The 20,846-nt window shown below is 48.1% G+C and overlaps 1 protein-coding gene across 2 annotated transcripts in view; it reads left to right on the top strand.

Moving 5' to 3' along the window:
- The window catches only part of PRKCB (protein kinase C beta), a 333,238-nt gene that overhangs the window by 155,904 nt on the left and 156,488 nt on the right, over nucleotides 1-20,846 (top strand). For both annotated transcript variants that reach the window (XM_047087202.1, XM_047087201.1), the window contains exons 4-5: nucleotides 12,056-12,167; nucleotides 12,501-12,629. In XM_047087202.1, coding sequence (XP_046943158.1) covers nucleotides 12,056-12,167; nucleotides 12,501-12,629 — 241 coding nt within the window. The remainder of the gene's footprint in view (nucleotides 1-12,055; nucleotides 12,168-12,500; nucleotides 12,630-20,846) is intronic.

Genomic DNA, 20,846 nt, shown 5'->3' with positions numbered 1-20,846 from the left:
ACAACCTGCACAGGAAGAGGCGGGGCAGACTCTGTGAAGAGCCTGCATAGGTGGTTGTTAGAACTTGAAGGGCCCTGGGGAGTGCTCTGTTAACCCCATTGTTTTCTGAAGGGGGAACTGAGACCAGAGCATGGGGTGGCTTGCCCAAGGTCACAGATGTAGTTTTCTTTTTAAGTTAACATTTATGGGGTCTGGACTACCTGTTAGTCACTGGGCTAAAGCACGACGTATAATCATGGTTTCATGACTCCTCACAAACCTAGAAGGTGGGAACGTTTATTTACTGTATTCAACAGGCACTTTCATAGTATTTACTGAGCACTCTTTTACAGATATTTGCTCATTAGCTTCTCATGAGCATGCAGAGCTACTATCATTATTTCCACTTTAAAGAAGACACTGAAGCACAGAGAGGTTAGGTAACCTGCCTAAAGTCACACAGCTAGGAAGTCATTGAGTTGGGATTCATTCCTAGGCAGCGTGACCTTGTAGTGCGTGCTATTCTGCTGTAGTGTCTCTCCACATGACAGCTTTGGGCTCCATTGCAGGTGGGAAAATCAAGGCTCATATAAGGTAAGTAACTTGCTTGAGGCCGCATGGCTGTGAAGTAACAAAGCTGGGACTGAGGTCAGACTCTCTGGCTTTAGAGTCTGACTCATGAGCTCTCTACTAAATTCCCTCCCACGGGGGCTAGGATCTATGTCATAGCTGAGGGGTCCGAGCTGGGGACAGGGAATAGGGGCTGAGGCAGAGCTTGAAGCCAGGCTGGTGGCAATGGGGTGATGTCAGCCAAATCTACCTGGGTTGAGCCAGGACCCCATGCAGTGAAGTAGCTCCCCCTGGGGTTGGGGCAGAGCCCCAGCCTGGTGCCTTCTGCCCAGATTTTGCCCCCCATCCTTCAGATCTTAGCTCACATGTCACTTGTCAGGGAAACCTCCCAGACCTGTCTGCCCAGCTGAAGCCCTCCGAAAACTGTCTAAGCACTCCAGGCTTCTCTGCAGCGGTCGGAAGCCTACCATTTGTTTGTGCTTCTTTCTTTATGGTCTCCTCCGAACTAGGCTGGGGCCCACGAGGGCAGACCCTGTGTCTGCTTCTGCTCATCCAGCACCTGATACACTCAACAGATATTGGGTGAATAAATGGATGAATGAATGAATAGCTCGTTGCTTTAGTGGAGGGAATTGGTGCAGGAAATCAAGACCGAAGTTCAAGAGGGGGGAATGCAAGTGGGGATTATTGGAAAAAGTTGTAACTCAGTAGACCTAGGGATGCCCTGGCCAGCAATCATTAATGATTAATAATAATTACAGCTGGTATTTATTGAGTGTCCTCTCTCTGTTGGGGAGCTGTTTTAAAGGTTTTCGGTAAAGCACACCCCATAACATTCCCAGGAAATAAATGCCGCTGTTATCACCAGTTAATATGAAGTGTGGAGCTTTTAAGCAACGTGGCCAAGGGACATGGCCAGGAAGATGTAGAACTGGCTCTTCAGTCTAGGCAACCTGACCTGAAGCCTCATCTTTTAAATATCCTACGAAACCACCTGTTCCCAGTGAACTGAGTCCTTTTCCAGGCTGGGAGGCACCTCACAGGCTCTCGGCATCACCTTCTGGAAAGGATGGGGCTTCTCCTACTCTCTGCTGACTCAGGGACCAGATTGGAGCTGAATCTGCCGGTCCAGTGCTTGATGTCCTGAAGCCACTTAGAGTTGGAGCCGGCTTATAAGTGCACACAGCCTTCCAGAAGAAGGAAGGCAGCTCCCTGTTCGCTGTGAGATTGAGGACTCCCACTTGCACCCAAGGGCTGGTCGGGTCTATATTTCTCTCCAAGACTCAATGAATGGATGAGGCTGCTATTTCAAATGGACTTCCTCAGTTATCCTAGTTGGGGCCGGGATCCAGCAGGAGTTACTCAGATGCCAGCTGGGGCCAGCCAGCAGCGAGTGGAGACCGTGGGGACCAGCAGACTATATGTCCCACTTGGAGAGCGTGGTCAGGATGCGTGTCTAGTCCGTGGCTGCCATCAGCAGAGATGGGCCAGTGTCTCTAGTTCTGAGCTTCTGACCAGTGTTCTGTGTGACTCCAAGCGATGCAACACCCCCAGAAAAACGTGGCTCCTCATTGCTGTGAGTCCCACCCAGAGGCCTGGAAATACATCCCTAAAAAAAAAAAAAAAAAATTGCACGCATGCCACAGTGGTTGGCGTAATCAGGTTGAAAACCACCTACTTAACTAATGCACTGAGATCATTTGTTGAAATAAAATGTAAACCCTGGAAAGGAAGACTAGCTTAACATTGGTGGCAACTAAGTAGAGTTTAGAAAAGACAAGTTTTCTGGAAGGACATAAAAGACTCAAATTACATGTGAATTCATTCTCTCTGTCCGTCTCTCCCTCTCTCCTTGTCGCCCTCCAGCCCTGACTCGACATCAGACACCCACGCATCCCCTTAGCTCTGCTCCAGCTCCCAAGACTGCACCGTTCCTTGTTGTAAATTCTGATTAGTCCAGTTCTGATCGGTCCAGTTCTTCCTTCGTAAACTGCACACCACTGACCAGACCTTGGTCCACTCAGCACTGGCTGGAAGCCCAAGGTCAGATGCTCTACTCTCTACTGAGCTGGTGCTGTAGGTGGGGATTTTTCTAGAAGGACAATAAAATAGGTAGGGTTGGCAGAGATGGGCCTGTCCAATACAATCTGGAAAACTGTGTGCGTGAGAATAACCATGAAGATTTTCAAAGTGGACAGTAATGTTGGGGTCGGGGTAGGTGGGTATAAAATGCATGCATTTAGAGGCTCAGATATTGTAAACCTATGATATATTAAAGTAGTGTGGTACTGAGGCAGGACTAGAGAGAAATCAGTGGAACACAAGAGAAAATGTAGAAGTGAACAAAGGATACACACGAGAAACGAGTGTGTGATAGAAGTCAGCAGGGAGAAGATACATCCCCCTACAGTTGTTACAACTGGCTACACATTCAGGGGGAGAAATGAAGGTCTTTTCTCCGAGCTCCTGCTAAGATGAATTCCAAGAGAAGTAAGGATTTCAGTGCAGAAAGTGAAACTGTAGGACATTGAAGAAAATATCGTACTGGGAAGGACTTTCTAAATATAACAGCAGAGACACAGACTACAAAGAAAAGGGAAAAATTGGCACTTTATTTAAACACACACACACATACACGCCTTATTATATGTTGAAAAAGGGGAAACAAAATTAAAAGGCAAATGAAAAACTGCAAAAATATTTACTGCATGTATTGTAGGTGAATGATTCATATCCCTAATAATTATATGGGAAATGTGTTACAAGTCATTTAGAAAGAAACAGATTTGAATTTAAATACAGACAAAGGGTATGGACAGAAAATTCATGGTAACAGTGAACACGGATTAAATGTTTATTTCCACACGAGACTACTAGGCAGTTTCCATGCATTCATTCACTGAACTCTCATTAACTTGGGAATTAGATATAATTGTTACCCCATTTTCAGATGGAGGAGTGAACACTTAAAAGGGGTTAGAGAACTTGCCCCTGCATCAAAAAGCTCCTAACTTCCAGAGCCCAGCGTTAGGTTTGAACGTGGCTGTTAATTAACCCCTGGTATTGACATTGACCCCAGTGCAGCTCTTAATGCAGCAAATCATATTTAAAATTCTACCCCAGTTTACACAACAGAAGCTTGGCTTTGCGATCGAACAATTACTTATTTGCAAAGGGGTGGTGGCTGGAAGAAGGCAGGGCTTATCAGATGCTTGAGCAAACCGAGTCACCGTCACCGGGGCAGGAACATTTACACAGCGTTATCGGCTCTGTTGACTTTCTTCCCAGGAACAAAATGAGAGATCTTCACCAAATTATAATCCCCCTGCCTTTGACCGCAGTGCGTGTGTGTCATTACAGGTTCTCACATGATCCACATTTCATGTTCCCAAAACCTCAGTCCACACAGTCCCCGTGAAGGTTTCCGCGCTTCTTGGTCTCTTAGGAAGCTTTGGTATTTTGTTTGCAATTTGGGGTACCTGCTGTGAGGTTTCTGTGGCGCTCAGATAAACACTTAAATACTCTTTTTTTTCCGTATCTTTTTTGAAAGTTTATTTTGAGAGAGAACGAGCAGGGCAGGGGCAAAGAGAGAAGGGGCGGCAGAGGATTGGAAGCAGGCTCCATGCTGACAGCAAAGAGCCTGATGTGGGGCTCCAACTCACGAACCAAGAGATTATGGCTTGAGCCAAAGTCGGTTGGTTTTTTAACCTGCTGAGCCACCCAGGTGCCCCAACACTTTGGAGAAGTCTTACTCTCTGTACATTTTGTTTTCTTCCTGCTTCTATAGACAAACACTTCTATTAGCTTCTGTTACAGTGTATTTTTATGTAGGCATGAGTAACTTGGAATATAGTTACTCTTCTTCATGGTAGCATGCAGCCTACACTCCTCTGCATCTTGGTTTTTTTGTTTTTTGCTTTTTTTTTTAAAGTTTCACTTTAAAATATATCCTTAAGGGGCACCTGGGTGGCTCAGTTGGTTAAGCATCTGACTTTGGTTCAGGTCAAGATCTCACAGCCCTTGAGTTCGGGCCCCGCGTTGGGGTCTTCACTGACCGTGCAGAGCCTGGAACCTGCTGATTCAGATTCTGTGCCTCCCTCTCTCTGTGTGCCCCTCCCCGACTTGTCTCTCTCTCTCTCTCTCTCTCTCTCTCTCTCTCACTCTCTCTCTCTCTCTCAAAAATAAATAAATAAATAAACAAACAGACATTAATAGTAATAAATAAAATATAAAATAAAAAATAAAAATAATAAATAAACATATATGCCCTTAAGGTTTTTCCCTCTTAGTGCAGAAAACTCATTCTTCTGACACCTGAGCAGCATATCACCGTGTAGCTACGCTATGATTTATTTAAGCCGCTCCCTACCTGTAACACTTGGCTTATGTACAGTATTTTGCTGTTATAAATAACGCTGCAGGGAACAGCCACATATACATATTATTTCCTATGTATTTGGGTTTAGCTCCAGGATAAATTCCCAGAGTAGGGCAGTTGGGTCACCAGGGAAGAAACATTTGTACTTTTTTTTTTTTAAATATGAAATTTATTGTCAGATTGGTTTCCATACAACACCCAGTGCTCCTCCCAAAAGGTGCCTTCCTCAAGGAAGGCATCACCCACCCTCCCCTCCCTCCCACCCCCCATCTACCCTCAGTTTGAAACATTTGTACTTTTGATAGATAATGCCGAATGGCAGTGGGCCTGCCCACTAAGAATATATGTATCTGTGTCTCTGCCGCCTCTCAATGGACGCTGTTGGGACGCACATGTTACAATTTTATTTTGGGAGTTGGTTCCTTCACTTTAAGGTGTATTAGAAAAAAACATAATTTGCACATCAATCCCACGCGTTCACACTCTGTAAACAGTTTTATTTTAAAATAGGCTTATTTAAGTGAAAGGCCTGCTGAGTTCAAGAAAAATGCCAAGTACATATTATACGTAGCATGTGGATGTGCAGAGTTAGGATGGCTCAGGACTGAAGTCTGGGAAAGTGTCCCCGCGATGATTTTTTCTCTTTGGGACATTGGAAGCAAGAGCTTGCCCTTCCTGTGTGCAGGGGGCCCTGTGCTGGGGAGCCGATCCATGAAGCCAGTCCATGAAGTGGGTACTGTTTTTATATCTCCACTTTGTGCACAAGAACCAGAGACTCAGAGAGGTGAAGTCACTTGCCGGAGGTCACACAGTTAACCCCAGAGCCCCTGTTTGGAACCTTCCCTCTGTTCAGCTGGCATTTCCACACCATCTTCGATTTCACCTTGCCCGGCTGCCTCCTGGGAAATGTGCCCTCAGGGGCTTTTGTAGCCTGTACGTGTCCAGGCTGCTTTTATTCCTCGTCTGACTGATGTTGGTGTGTGTTTTGTTGGCCTCTATGCTTCAATCCAGTCTCCTGATTCCTGCAGCTTTGCCCCAGCTCCGCCAAATTTCGGCCCACCTGCGAACAAAGCCACACAGCCCATTCAGACCGAGAAAGGCTATTTTGGGCTGTGACTTAGATGTTTAAACATTTTTTTTTTTCCCTTTTGGTTTCTGATCTGTGCTTCCTTCCTCCTTAGCTGCTTGTGCCTGGAGTCAGGCGATGAACCAAAGATGCTGAGCTGAGATCTGCCTGTCCTCTGGTCCTGGGGGTTGGGGGGTGGCGGTGAGGAACCGCAAGCGGCCTGTCACTGGCCAGTGCTGTGTTTGCGTGAGATGAAGGTTGCCGTCACCTGTAACCCCTGTCAGGTGGGAGACCCTCTGGGGACACCGAGGAGCAGGGAGGCAGACAGGTGATAGGCAAGTGTTCCCAACTCCACTGCCCGTAGCTCTGGAACCTGGCAAACTTGGATTCCAGTCGTGACTCTCCCACTCTCTTGCTTTGTGACCTTGAACAAGTTCCTTCCCTAAGCCTCAGTGGGCGCATCTGGAATACCAGGGTCATAACAGCTCTTCCCCCATTGGCCATTCTGAAGATTTAATGATGTGATACAGAACAGTTGGCACAGTGCTAGGCAGAGAGTCTGTGTTTGATTCGTGGGGGCAGTAAGAGTCACAGGAGCTCGTTGTCATTTTGTTCTTGTGATTGAGCAATCTCTGCGAGCAGGATCAGAAGTGGTAGGAAACTCAGAAATCCAAGCTCGCCTAGTAGGAAGCGTGAAGGAACCCCAACCACACGAACTAGCGTGGAGAGGAATCATACCAGGGTCTTTGTGGAGACGTGACTCCCAGGGTGGGAGAGATGACTGGGGACCCTGGAAATCAACGGCTGGTACTGGGATGGGGATACAGTAGTTTCAGACCTATTTCTGAAAGCACTTGGCATTGAGCCAAATGAACTCATTCAGGAGTTTAGGGGACATGTTGACACGCGGTCGGTTCCCAGCCAGTGGACTGTAGGTAGAGAGGGTGGGGGGCTCTAAGAGAGGTCAGAAACCGAAATTCCTACAGGGACCAGGCAGGGAGGGGAAATGAGTGAAGCAGGCATGGTGTAAGACGATGGAGAATGGCAGGGACTGTGGAAAACTGGAAGGCTTATCCCTGTGCGAGGGGGGCAACCCCTGCTCAGCCCCTGGGAATGTGTGTCCATTGTTGCTGTAAGTTGGGGTTTTTCAAAAAGGGCCAGAGATTTACATTTTTATCTGACATTTCGTGATTTGTAAATGTAGTCAATTAACTTGAATTTTTAAGAAGCACCATATGAAGCAAATATAGCTTGTTTGCAAAGTTGATAATGGCCCACGGGCTCCAGATTGTAACCTCTGAGCATCAAGGAGGACCGAGGCCAGGGATAGGAATGGGCTGTGCATGGACTGGAGGGGACCCAGTCTGTGGGGCCTGGGATGGGGGGATCCGACTAGAAAGATGGGGGAGGGCTCTTTGGATGGGATCTAAACAAGACCATAGGGAAAGTTCTGACTTTGAGGCTACGTGGATCCCCAGGCTCATCCCAGAGCTGGTCAATGGCCGCAGCCTCCGAGGCTAGGAAGGGAATGCATTTTGTTCAAAGGCCAGGCTGATGTTTAACCTGTTGCACTGACGTTACTGTACCAGTTTTGATAATCGTGAAATACTTTAAAACTGGTTGGGAAATAACTGCCAGGCCCTCTGAGCCTTCTCCTTCTACCTCTCCCCCATTTCTTCCTCTGCCAGCTCCCCACCACCTCTCTGTGATCCAGCAACCAAAGAGTTAACTCCCAGCACCGCTGAACCTGCTCTTCCTTCTGATTGGCCAGTGGGCAGTACCTGAGCCGAAGTGATTAGAAATATATCTCGATGCTCATCACTGGCTGCAGGTTACAGATGCCTACTTGGATTGGTGTAAGCACAGAGGACCCAGGAGAGTCAGATGGAATTGGAGGACAGGATGCCAGGCCCCTGAGGGACGGGAGCCAGGAGCTCCTTCCCTCGGGTCATGCGGCGTTTTGTCTTTGTTCCTCTCTGTTCCTTGGAGCCCACTGTAAAAAAAAATGGCCCCCTCATCCCCCAAGCTGCATGACCCCTGGCCTGCCTGTGTTCCACTCACTAAACGTGTGAGTCATTTGAGCCAAGCGCCTACCTCTGCGCCAGTCACCTGTGTCTGGGGGAGTAGGATGTCTCAAAGTGCAAACCCACCCATCTCAGAGATGGTGCTGGACATGAGCAGGCATGGACGGGCACCCTGAGAGATTTTCCTTGTGGGTCGTGGAGTCCCACAGCTGTGGGACTGTGGCTTTATCCCAAGCTCTCCCAGGTGGCAGAAGGGTGGAGGACAGCAGCGGTCAGGGGATGACCTGATTGGTCTGGGTGGTGTGAGGGATGGGGCGGTGGATGGGTGGAGTTGGTACTTATAACTGTGAGCCCTCCTGAAAGCCGGGGCTGGGAGCAAGGTTGGAGGAGCCTCCACAGCCTCTAAATACACAAACTTGTCCCTGAAGCTTGTCTAATTGGCCTTCCTTTCTCCTGTCTGGCTCTAATCCGTCTTGCATGGTACTCCCCAAGCCATTTTCTGAAACAGCACGGGCATTGCTTAGGGGCTGTCAGTGGTTAGCAGGGGTGAATGGAGCCCTGCAGCTGCCACCACAGCTCACGAACCTCTTACTAGGTGCCAGCCACTGTGCAAAGTGCTGTGCTGCCAAGGCCGGGGGGGCCCTGGGCAAGTCACTGCACCCCTCGGCCCTCATCTGTGAAATGGGTGAAGTACCTACTTCACAGGGATGCTATGTGGACTACATGAGTTAATGCCTGGTCAGTCCCTGGAAAACAGTTCCTGGCATGAGTAAATGCTCAGTAAATGCTAACTCTCACTCATTATTAGTGAGCACCTTCTGTATGCCAAGTACAATATATGCCCCGGAGCAAAATTCCCTCGTGTTGCTTGCAGCTAAGCATTGGAGACATGGGATTAAACATGCAGTTGCAACACAGTGGTTAAATGCTCTGATGGGGAAGATCTGGGAGGGCAGGGTGTGGGGTTTTTGTTTTGTCTCGTTTTGTTTTTGGTTTCTTTCTGCCATTAGAGTGTGAATTCAGCGAGAGCAGGCATTCTGTCTCCTTGCTCACAGTTGTATCCCGATGCTTGGGACCACCCTGGCTCTCAGGAGTCACTTGCTGGGGGAATGAGTGAAGGAAGGAGGTGCTATTGTAGCTGGACCAGAACAGTGGGGCATTAATGAAGTTGGGGAGCAGGGAGAGAAGCTTAGTGCATCCCGGCTTCAGAGCCAGGCAGACCCTGGTGTGAATCCCCACGCTGCAGTGGGCCAGCTGAGTGACCTTGGGGAAAATCTCACTCTCTAGTCTGGGCCCATTTCACTGGTGCTAAGATGGAAACGAATCGGACCTTCCAAATGGAATAGCTTGAAGGCTGGAGAAAGTGCGCGTGAGACATCCAGCATCCGCTTGGCACAGGGGCAGCTCTCGGTAAATGTTTCATTTCCCTTCCCATTCTTTGTGCCACTTGGCATCTCTTGTTGGAGAGACATGAAGGGACGGAGAAGGTTCTTGGTGATACCTAGTCAGAAATGCTCAAAGCCTTCTCCCTGCCCCAAGATACTCTAAGATGTATGCATGGAGGAAAGTGAAACCCAGCAAGGAGGCCATTTATTACTATTTGGGATTTTGTCCCAAATCTCAAGGTCGACCTCTTGAGGTCCTTGGAGACCCCTTTTTTCTATACTAGGGAGGCCTCGGGAAATCGAAACCGTAATCAAAAGGAATTCTTGGCTTCTATAAGGTCAACATATCAGGGAACCCGAAGAGAGCACAAGAGCCAAGAAGAGAGAGAGAGAACTTGCCCCAGGCCACTCACTCCCAACCCTCTCAGGACTGGACCACGGGATCTGAACCCACCCGTCTCCTGGGAGCTGAGAGAGCTAGGAGACAGAAAGAGAAAGATGACAGGTGCACCTTTCCACACGTGTGCAAGCTCTGCCCACTGAGGCCGGGCCAATCAGTGTCTTGGAATCTGACCAACCAGATCTGTTCTGCTTGGAGGCGAGCGGGGAGTGAGGGAAAGCCCTGAGCTCCCCCTACAGGCCAACCCTGGTCATGAACAGGTGTTTCCCTGGAGCGTTTGAGGCAAGCATTTTCAGCTCTAAGGTGAATGCCCCCAAAGCCTTCAGTGACTGAAGATGTTTTTAGTCAGCCTTATTAAGGTATTGTTTTCATGCAGGAAAAATTCACCTTTTTTACATACGCTAGAATTCAGTACAGTTTATCTAAAGAATCTTTCAGGAAAAACACTCATCACTTGAATAGCACATGAAATAACATCTACTCATTGTGTCTGTTTATTTTCTGTCTGTCGCAAGAATATCAGTTTTTAAAAATTTTTAATGTTTATTTATTTTTGAGAGTGAGAGAGAGGGTGAGTGGGCAAGGGGCAGAGAGAGAGGGAGGCAGAATCCAGAGCAGGGTCCAGGCTCCTAGTTGTCAGCACAGGGCCTGACATGGAGCTCGAACCCACGAACCATGAGATCATGACCTAAGCCGAAGTCGGACGCTTAACCGACTGAGCCACCCAGGCGCCCCGCAAGAATATCAGTTTTAAGAAGGCACCTGCACCCGTAAACTCATGGTGAGCAGAAGGAATGAGGGAAGAGATGGGTGGCATATACCAAAGGCTGCTGTGTCAGATGAGCCCTGGGTGGGAACCCAGGGTCCGCGTTCTCAACTTCTGCGGTACACTGTTTCACGGGGAAAGCAGCTTTCCCGCTGGCTTTGGGGGAAGAGAAGAAGGAGCTTTGTAGCGAGTGCAGTGATGGAAGAGCCACTCTCGAGGGAGACAGACACCATGCGAGCCAGAGGGACATGAACGAGTCCTGTGTAACCGAGAGCAGAGTGTGTATTTGGGGACACAGGTGGGATCATAAGGGAGATGTAGGGATAATAATACAAGAGCGTGTACTGCTTACAGCGTGCCAGCTGGTCCGAAGATCTGTACACAGATGAATGCCTTTATTCTTCCCAGTGGTCTAACAAGCTTATAGCATTATCGTTACCTCCACTTTATAGACAAGGAAACGGAAACACAAAGAGGTTAAGTCACTTGCCCAAAGTCATACTGCTGAGAAGAACCCAGCTAGTTTATGCTCCAAAATCTGTACCTTTAACCACCGTATCACACTGCCAGGTTGTGAAGGGCATGCTTGTTAGGGAACCGAATAAGCTGCTGTAACAAATATCCCCCAAATACAGTGACTTAAAGAAGACAGAAGGTAGGTTTTCTCTGAGGTGTCTGCCCAATGGGACGAAGTCCAAGGCCAGTAGTGTAGCTTTATTCTTTCAACACATGGCTCCAGGTTCGGGTCAGAGGTATTTGGTTCCAGTTCCTCCTTCAGAGGAAAGGAGGAAAGGGGCCAGAGAGGCGTGTACACATTCTTTTAAAGGCATACCTATCCCACTGGCCAGAACTTCATCACACAGCCATACCAAAGCTTCCAGGGAGGCTGGGAAATGCAGTCTCTAATTGGGTGGCCACACTGTCTGCTCAAACTCAAGGGTTCTGTTATTAAAGAATGGCTATTGTTGGAAAAACTAGCAGTCTCTGCCACAACCTGCAGACTCTTCACTGGACGTTGAACTCTGTTCTGTAGGTGATGACGTATTACCAAATGGCCTTTAAGCAGGGGGTTTTATGCTCAGAATTGGGTTTTAGATCACTCTAAAAGTTCCCAAAGCTTGCGCAGAGGATAAAGGGGGAAGAAACAGAATCAAGGCGACCCGGTTAACTGTTAACTGTCTGCTGTCCCTGCAGGCCTCGCTTCAGGCAGGAGTCAGTGGGTGAGGCTCTCGATTGGAGGACTTGAAGCCCAGCAAATGTACTGGGGCTGCTGTGGGACCACCTGCTGTTCTAGTCATCCACTCGTTCAACAGCTCTTTATTAAATGCACGTCTGAGCAGAACTCTGGTGATGGTCCTAACAGGTGTGAGGAACGCTGGGGGCCAGGTGCAGTTCTCGGCGAGTTCTCCTCTGATACTCGATGCCGTGTGAGTCCTTGGCATGCCACGCTGACACTGGTCTCTCTTGTTTGTTTCTCTTGGCCTTAGGACCCCCGGAGCAAACACAAGTTTAAGATCCACACATACTCCAGCCCCACGTTTTGTGACCACTGCGGGTCACTGCTGTATGGACTCATCCACCAGGGGATGAAATGTGACAGTAAGTACATTTGCTCAGTGGCGGCCTCTGGTGGCTGGGCTGCCTCCTCGTGGTTTGGAGCCTCCCAAGTCATGGGTGGACTGGTGTACCAGTTAGTTGTCTGTTGCTCAGTAATGAGCCTCTCACCCCCAAATGTAGCGGCATTGAAGTTAGTGATGCTGGCTTCAGAGCCGTTGGAGGCATGCAGGGTGTGGGCTCAGGCTCAGAGAGGACAGACAAGTCCCACCTCCTCTGTCCGGCAGGGCCTGGGGGTGGAAGGGGTTGGAGGAGCCCTTCTAAAGAGACCGGACGGGAGGGGTCCAGCCTGAGCCGCGCCCCTCTGTGCCCTCGCAGCCTGCATGATGAACGTGCACAAGCGTTGCGTGATGAACGTCCCCAGCCTGTGCGGCACAGACCACACTGAGCGCCGAGGCCGCATCTACATCCAGGCGCACATCGAGAGGGAAGTCCTCATCGTCGTCGGTAGGTGGCGCTGGCGCTCCGGCGCCAGCTCCGCGGGTCCCGTCTGTGTTTTGGGGGAGGGGAAGCTGGTGGAGGGATGGACAGTGCCAGGGGCGGGAAGGGGACTGCGTGACCCTGCCTCCCTCCTCCCCCCACCCCCCATCACAGTCCCTCCCCGCTGCAGGCATCCTTAGAAAGTGTACCCCTCCCCCTTCCCACTCTCAGCCAATGGGCTGGCTGGAGCTCGGGGAAGTCCCCACTCCCCTTCTCTCCCTCTCCCTTTCCCACCCCCGTTCCTTGTCTGTGGAGTGTCCAGTTCTGTTCCTTGAAGGTAGCCAAGAAGGAATGCTTCGTGCTTCCGCAGACTTTCCCAGTGGGGAAAATAGTCTTGGTGACAAACACCCAATTTGAGACTGTGACAACTTGGGCAGGAGGAGGGACGCAGTGTGCATCGCTGGGGGCGTTCCACGTATTTGAAATATTTCTTTCCTAAACCTGACGGTGGCTGCGCTGGTCCCCGTTCTATTATTCCCTGTACTTTTTGCACTTCTGAAATATCCATACTAAGAAAGAGGGAGAATACAGACGGTTGGGGAGGTGCAGGGGGGACTAGGGGAAGACAGGAGCAGGGCATCTGTTGCTCCTGGAATAGAACATTCAAGAAATAATTGGCCCTGACATGCGGAGCTCCAGCAAAACGGAAATGCAGCTGTGCGGAACTGGTAAATACTGAGCCATAAAGCTACAGTAAAACGCACACAAGAACAGGACTAAAACTTTGGAGGAATTCTCTCTCAAAGCCTTGTGACACAAATTATAGACTTTATAACTAATCCGTACAAACAAGGTTTTATGAGTTGGTAACTTAGGAAACTGATCACAGAAGGGACTGATTTTGCAAAAATTGGGTCTGCTTCTGAGGCCCCAGATTGGTTCAGTCTCTCTGTGCAGGGAGGGGCTTTACTTAAACCATGTAAAAATATCCCTGTAAACTACATCCCTGTTTTAAACTGAGGTTCATGATACCCAGTGAGCTCTTTAGAAACGTGCATTCCATTGAGTTGCTTTTTCCTTTAAAAGGAAGGCAAGTGGCCGATTTCTTGCCATAGGGATGTTTGGAGGAACCGGGGGTGGGGGGTGGGGGTGGGGGTGGGGGGGAGAAGCAGGCTGATTCTGGAGAAGAGGGTTTTCCTAGCTTCCAGGCGCTGGGGTTGGGCAAAAATGAGACCCTCCTGCCCTCTAGTGTCATTCTCTAGGAACTACGCCGGCTCAGATAATGTTATTGGGGGCAGCCAACATTTATGGAACCCATCGTACACATGACCTGACTTAGTATAATGCCCTCAAAGTCCATCCATGGTTCCCACCAAAAAAAAAAAAAAAAAAAAAAGGAAATGATAATTATGTGATGTGATAGAGGTGTTAGCTGACGCTCTGGCAATAATCATATCACAATATATAAATGTGTCAAATCAACACATTATATACAAATGTACATAGCATTTATATGCCACCTATATTTCAGTAAAAAAGCCTTTCACGTTATCTCTTTAATCCCCACAACACCGTTGTGAAATATCTACTATGCTCATTTTATGAATGAAGATAATTTAGAGGAGAAGTTAGGCTTCCAGGAACATACACCATTAGTAATGACGGCAATAATAAAGCAATAGCTAACTTTGGAATTGTTTCTAATGTGTCAGTCACTGTGCAGAGCACTTACAGGCATTATCTTGTTTACATTTTTTTAGTAACTCTAATGAGCTGAGTAGTAGTATCATTCTACTCATCAGGAAATAGGCTTAGAAAGACACTTTATCATCTAGGTCTGGTGGACTCTCTAGTACAATGTACTGGGTTGCTTTTTAGTTTGGTTCCCCCTCCCCCCCCCCATGTATTTCCTTTGTGGTTTTGCTAGGTTACCTCTTAGGGGCATTTCTTGGAGAGTCTTTTTCTGATGTGGTACAATATAGCATCCCAAATTCAAATTCAAGGTCAAAGTCTTCCCCTTTATTTGCAGATCTGCTTGGGTGTATCTTGATCACAAGCTGATGATTCCCTGGCAGTCCCACTATATGCCTGTGAACCAAGGGTATATAATTTCCTAGAGCTGCTGTCCTGAAGGGCCACAAACTGGGTGGCTTGCAACAGCAGGAGTTTATTCTCTAGCTGTTCCAAGGCCAGGAGTGTGAGATCAAAGTGTCAGCAGACTTGGTTTCTTCTGGAGAACTCTGAGGGAGAGTCTGTTCCATTCTTCACTCTTAGCTCCTAGTAGTTGCTATCAATCTTCGATGTTCCTTGGCTTGTAGGTACATCATTCCGGTCTCTGCCTTCATCATCACATGGCATTCTTCCCTGGGTGTCTCTGTGTCCAAGGTTCCTCTTCTTATAAGGACACTAGTCATTGGATTATAGCTCGTCTAATCTAGCATGACCTCATCTTAATTACATTCACAAAGCCCTTATTTCCAAGTAAGGTCACATTCACAAGTACTGGGCTTGGGACATGAATATATCTTGGGTGGGGGGGACATAATTCAACCCATAACAAGGGGAAAGGAGGGAAGTTGGCTCCTTTAAAGTCAGGGGCAGGATATCTGCATGCCCAGGGTTCTGATAGCATTGATTCATCAGCTGTCAGTTTTCAGAGTTCTCTAAAAATAGAGACGAGAGGGAGATTTTTGTTCAAGTGATTTATTGGGGCTGCTCACAGGAGAACAGTGAGGACAGAGCAGGAAAAGCTAAGGAAGAGAATGGTCTCCATTGAACACTAGCGTCAGCCTGATCCTCCCTCCCTGAGGCAAGGGAGGTGGCCTATGAGGGTCAGTCCACCGTGGACTGCATTGCCTTCCCCCGCCCTTCGTATGTTGAAGCTCTAACCCAGTGGAATAGTATTTGGAGATGGGGTCTTTAGGAGATAATTAGGAGTTGCCGCAATCACAATGGTGAGGCTCTCTGATGAGACTAGTGGCTTAAGAAGAGGAAGAGAAATAGATTTCCCTCTCTCCACCATGTGAGAGCACAACGACAAGATGGCTGTCTACAAGCCAGGAAGAGGGCTCTCACCAGGAGCTGAAGTGGTGTGCACCTGTTATTTGACTTCCCTGCTTCCAGGACTCTGAGGAATAAATGTTTGTTGTCGTTGTTTAATTTTTAAAAAATGTTTATTCATTTTTTGAGAGAGACAGAGTGTGAATGGGGGAGGGGAAGAGAGAGAGAGAGAGAGAGAGAGAGAGAGAAACACAGAATCTGAAGTAGGCTCCAGGCTCTGAGCTGTCAGCACAGAGCCTGACGTGGGGCTCGAACCCATGAACTGTAAGATCACGACCGGAGATGAAGTCAGATGCCTAACCGACTGAGCCACCCAGGCGCCCCTTAAGTGTTTGTTGTTTAAGTCACCTAGTCTGTGGTGTTCTGTTTTGGCAGCCTGAGCTTACTGGATGGTCAGTCTTTGCTGCAGGCTGCTGGGGTCAGAGGTGGGAGGGTAGTGTCCTCCCAAGCTAGGTGGCTTCTGTGTGGCTGAGGGTGATTATCTGGACACAGGGGCACCGGTGAGCCTTTCATGGCCAACACTCACAGCAGCTGGGAGATGGGTGCATTGACCCAGTGTGGAGGGTCCTGGATGCCCAGATGTCCCTCCTTTCTCTCAAGCATCCTTCTGGTTTTGTGCTTGGGTCTCCAGGCCCTCCTGCCTGACCTCAGCCAGGTAGATCAGAGAGGAGAGAGCCCTTCCCAGCAGAGCTAGGGCCAAATCATCTCACCTGCAGGCTGTAGAGGCGCATTCAGTGTCAGGACCTTCTACTCACCAGCCCAGGACACTTTGCCATGTTCTCTGAATGTCACATGCTCTTCAGAAGTCCCATCGTGTCCAGAGGCCAGGTGCTTGTGAAAGATCTGAAGGTTTCCTCATCTCCCGTGGCTCCTGAAATCCAGGCTTGAGGTCTGCTGTCAGGGATCTTGCAGGTCAAGCTCAGAATGGAAATCTGATCAGTTCTCTTTCTTTTAAAAACTGATTCGTGGCTTCTCATTGCGTTAGGACAGAGAAGTCTCATGTGGCGGCCTCATTCTCTCTTCTCTGTCTCTTCTGCTTTTCTCTGAACCCTTCATCCTCTCCAGGATGCCCCCCCCCCCCGCCACCGCCATTGGACGACCTCTACACCTTCTGTTTCCTCAGTCTGGAATGCTCATCTTTGCCCTCTCGTCTTCTTCCTGCGGGTAACTCTTCCCCCTTCTTGCAGGCCTAGCTCATCCTCACCATCAGGGAAGCTTCCCCTGACCTCCCACTATACTGGACACTCATGGTACCCTGAACTTGAGTTTGTGTCAGGTGCAGTTTCGTGTTGGCGTGATTACGCCTACCTCTCCCGCTGGGCTTTAAGCTCCATGAGAGCAGGACAGTGTCTGCTTTGGCTCACACTCTCCCCAGCACCTTGATTGATGGACATCACTAACTATTTGTGGCATCCGCGGATGTATGTATGAATGATACACCACTCTCCTAGGAAGGGAGACCACACAGAAACTCTTAAGGACCACGTCCAAGGTAAACAGCAAGTATTACTGAGACTGGGACCTACTCTTTGGAGCCATGACCACTGTCATTCCCTGGACAATGCAGAAAAAACCCAGAGCAGTGGGACTTGTAGAATAATAGAAAACCATAGAGACATCATGAGGCTGAGCGTTATCACGGGAGCAGGCAATGCAATGTAGGAAAGCCCAGATCAAAGTTGTGCGATGCTCCTTGAGTTTACAAAGCCCAGGTTCTTATACATATCAACCCCTTTCAATTCAGTCTCTCTCTATTAACGTAACAACTGGCATCCCATTATTTACATTCTCATCTACCTTATGGCCATCTGCAAATCCTTAACCATATCCGTATTTGTATCCATAACTCTATCTCACAAAAATTGGGACTGTTTGTAAAGAAAAGCAGAAGGAGCAATTATTTTGATGTTTTTCTTCAAGACCCCTGTTCAAAGTCCTCCCCATTGTATTGTGCTGTACAGAACCTTCTTAGAATGAAGCATCTCCCAGAAAGAGTTAGGTACTCCCAATATTATGGTATTTTAATCCTTTCCAAGATCTGATATTCACACATCAAAAGGAGAAGAGCACCAAAGAGACATAAGTCCTTGACAGGCTGTTGGGAAAAGTTGAGGATCACATCTACCTATACACCTTATCCCAAAAGAGATTTCAAAAGCACTCTTAGGAGAAAGGAAATCGATGTTGAAGGCTCACAGAAGACTCTCGTGTTATTTAAAGACTGTTTCAGGGTAGAGAAGGTTTTGGCCATCATGGGGACTCTAACAATGGGAAAAGAGTATAAGAAAACCTATGAGGGTGCCTTCGCCTTGATATTCCACTTGGGTATCTTTCTAAAGATAAAGCCAATATGGCAGGACATGGCCAGAAGAGCAGAGGGCAGACTTGGGTATGTGCTGTACCCTGAGGGGTGAGGTGGGAGGTGTGGGAGTAGTTTGGAGTGATTCAGTGTTTGCAGTATGAGAAAAGTGGCATCTTATGGGCAGAAAAGTAAGGTGAGCTCCCTAAGCATGGGTATTCATTCATTCAGGAAGGGCCTGAGTACCAGCTTGGATCTGATGACCAGTGACATCTAGTCTTTGTCTTCAGGGAGCTCACAGCCTAGGGGGGGAAGAGATGATTGTGTCGTGAGGTGACATACTGTGTTGGTACCTTGGGGGCATGCAGAGGGGCACCTGAAGCCTCCCGAAGGGAACCATGGCTGACTTGAGTCTGTAAGATGTATAGGAATTATCTGGATGGAGTGAGCTTTGTGCCAAGGTACTTGAGAAAAAAAAAAAAAACTAGCTGTGTTTATTAAGTGCTTCTTGCATGCTGTACATAGATCGGTTCATTGATCTTCACAGCCATCCTCTGTCATGGGTGTTATCATCCCCCTGTCACATGTGAGGAAACTGAGGCACAGAGCCAGTTGAATAACTTTCCAGGAGCCGCACAGCAAGTGGTGGGTCTCACATTTGAGCCCAGACAGTCTGGCTCACAGCCACATTCTCACCAGGATACCATGTCCCAGGGAGAAGGAATACCGTACATGGTGCACACGAGTGGGGACACCAGAATGGCAGGGGGTGTAGGAGACTATTAGCTCTTGAGTGTGGCTTTCTTTCCCTACATTCTGGCTATAAACTCCTCTAGAATCCATTCACTCACTCTCCCAGTCATTCACTTATTCATTCAACAATATCAGTTGAGTTTCTACTTTTCACCCAGCGTATTCTAGACCCTTGAGTTACAGCAGGGGATAAGACAGGTCTCTTTGCCTGGATGAACATTGGCCTTGCCAATGCCCTTGGGACCCTTGGGATCTTTTCTTACCTTTCTTCCTTCTGTTAGCCATAAGGAATCTCATTCTTGTCATGAAAATCCACTCCCCCTCAAAACTTTTTTTCAAGACACTCAGTGCCCACAAATCCCCTATATTAATGTGATTTCCTCTTTAAAACCTCTGAGGTTTGGAAGTTTGGGACACAGAGCAAGAATGACCTGAAGGCTGTTTCTGCTTTTGGCATCACCACGCACTTCTACTGAGCTGACTTTCTGCTTTAAAGGGAAAGAGAAGAGGGGGAAGAACAGGAAAATGTGAAGAAAGAGAGTACAGATAGAATAATATCTCAAAATATTTTCCAGCCGTGCATCAATTGCAGGTATATAAAATGATCATAAATTAGGCCACTAGGACCCACTAGGGGGCAGTCTCTGCCTTCAAAGCCATTCCTCCCCACAAAGGATCTTTTTATAAAGATGCCCAAGTTTTACAGAATGAGATGAAACCACAGCATCATCATTGCCCATAACGGACACAGAGTACAGCTCAGCCCCCTCTCCCTTACCTCTGTTAAACAGGTGGGTCACTGAGGCCCAGAGAAAGGAAGTAACTTCTCAAAGCCATTCGTTATGGAACAGGGGTAGGATCCAGTTCCTGTGGATTTCCCCCTCCCTTATATGTTACTGCTTAGTATTTTTCCCCAATGTTGTATTAAGAGAAATGTCCAACATACAGCAAAGCTGAATGAATTAAATTTTTTTCAATGTTTATGTGTATCAGAGAGAGGGAGAAAATATGAGCAGGGGAGGGGCAGAGAGAGATACAGAATCGGAAGCAGGCTCCAGGCTCTGAGCTGTCAGCGCAGAGCCCGATGTGGCGCTGGAACCCATAAGCTCTGAGATCATAGCCTGAGCCGAAGTTGGATGCTCACTCAACTGAGCCACCCAGGCAACCCCCTCCTTTTTTTAAAAAAATGATTATTCATTTTTGAGAGAGAGAGAGAGAGAGAGCATGAGCAGGGGAGGGGCAGAGAAAGGGCGACAGAGGATCCGAAGCGGGCTCTGCGCTGACAGCAGTGACCTGATGCTGGGCTTGAACTCATGAACTGTGAGATCGTGATCTGAGCTGACGTTGTAAGCTCAACTGGACTGAGCCACCCAGGGGCCCCAAAGCTGAAAGAACTTTACAGGGCAAACCATTTGGTCACCCACCTAGAACCTGCCATTAACATTTACTACACTTGCTTAATCACTGTCTGTCCCCCTTACCCTCCCTGCATCGACCAGTCTTATTTTTGACACGTTTCAAAGCAGATCGAAGACAGCAATTTAGTTTTTCTCCTAAACACTGAAGCATGCAAACTACCAGCTAGAAGACAACACTTATTTACGGTTGTGGTGTTTCTTTACATTTGAGGTAAATTTGCGAACAGTGAAGTGCACACATCTTCACCGTACGATGGCTGAGTTTTGACAAATACGTTCTGCTGTGTCACCTCAACCCCCATCAAGTTAAGCCTTTTTTTTTTTTTTTTTTTTTAATGTCACAGCTGCCACTGAGGGTCTGGTAAAAGCTGCGAACACCATCTGTCCTCAGGAAAGTGCCCAGTGTGTGCAGACATGAGTGCCCCACACACCCCACACACATGTGGGAGCTGTGGTAATGGGGCTGCCATGGCACCACGAGCCCTTAGACTACATCACACTCCTTAGTTGTTGGATTTTTTGTTTTGAGAAAGTAATGCAGTAGAATAGGTTTGTTGAAAATACTTCATTGTGTGCTCACTGGAGAGCAAATTGCCCTGAAACAAAGCCGGCAAGACACCCGCTGCTCTTCATTGTTTTTTTAATGAAGAAATTGAGTTAAATCATGTCTCTGTCTATGCAGCTTTAGCCGTTTTTCTCAGTGCATCCTGGATA

Source organism: Lynx rufus, unplaced genomic scaffold, assembly GCF_022079265.1.
Source record: "Lynx rufus isolate CCGP_SWC_20201006 ecotype Redwood Valley unplaced genomic scaffold, mLynRuf1.p SCAF_23, whole genome shotgun sequence".
Lineage (NCBI taxonomy): Eukaryota > Metazoa > Chordata > Mammalia > Carnivora > Felidae > Lynx > Lynx rufus.
This window is presented reverse-complemented; position numbering and strand designations above follow the sequence as displayed.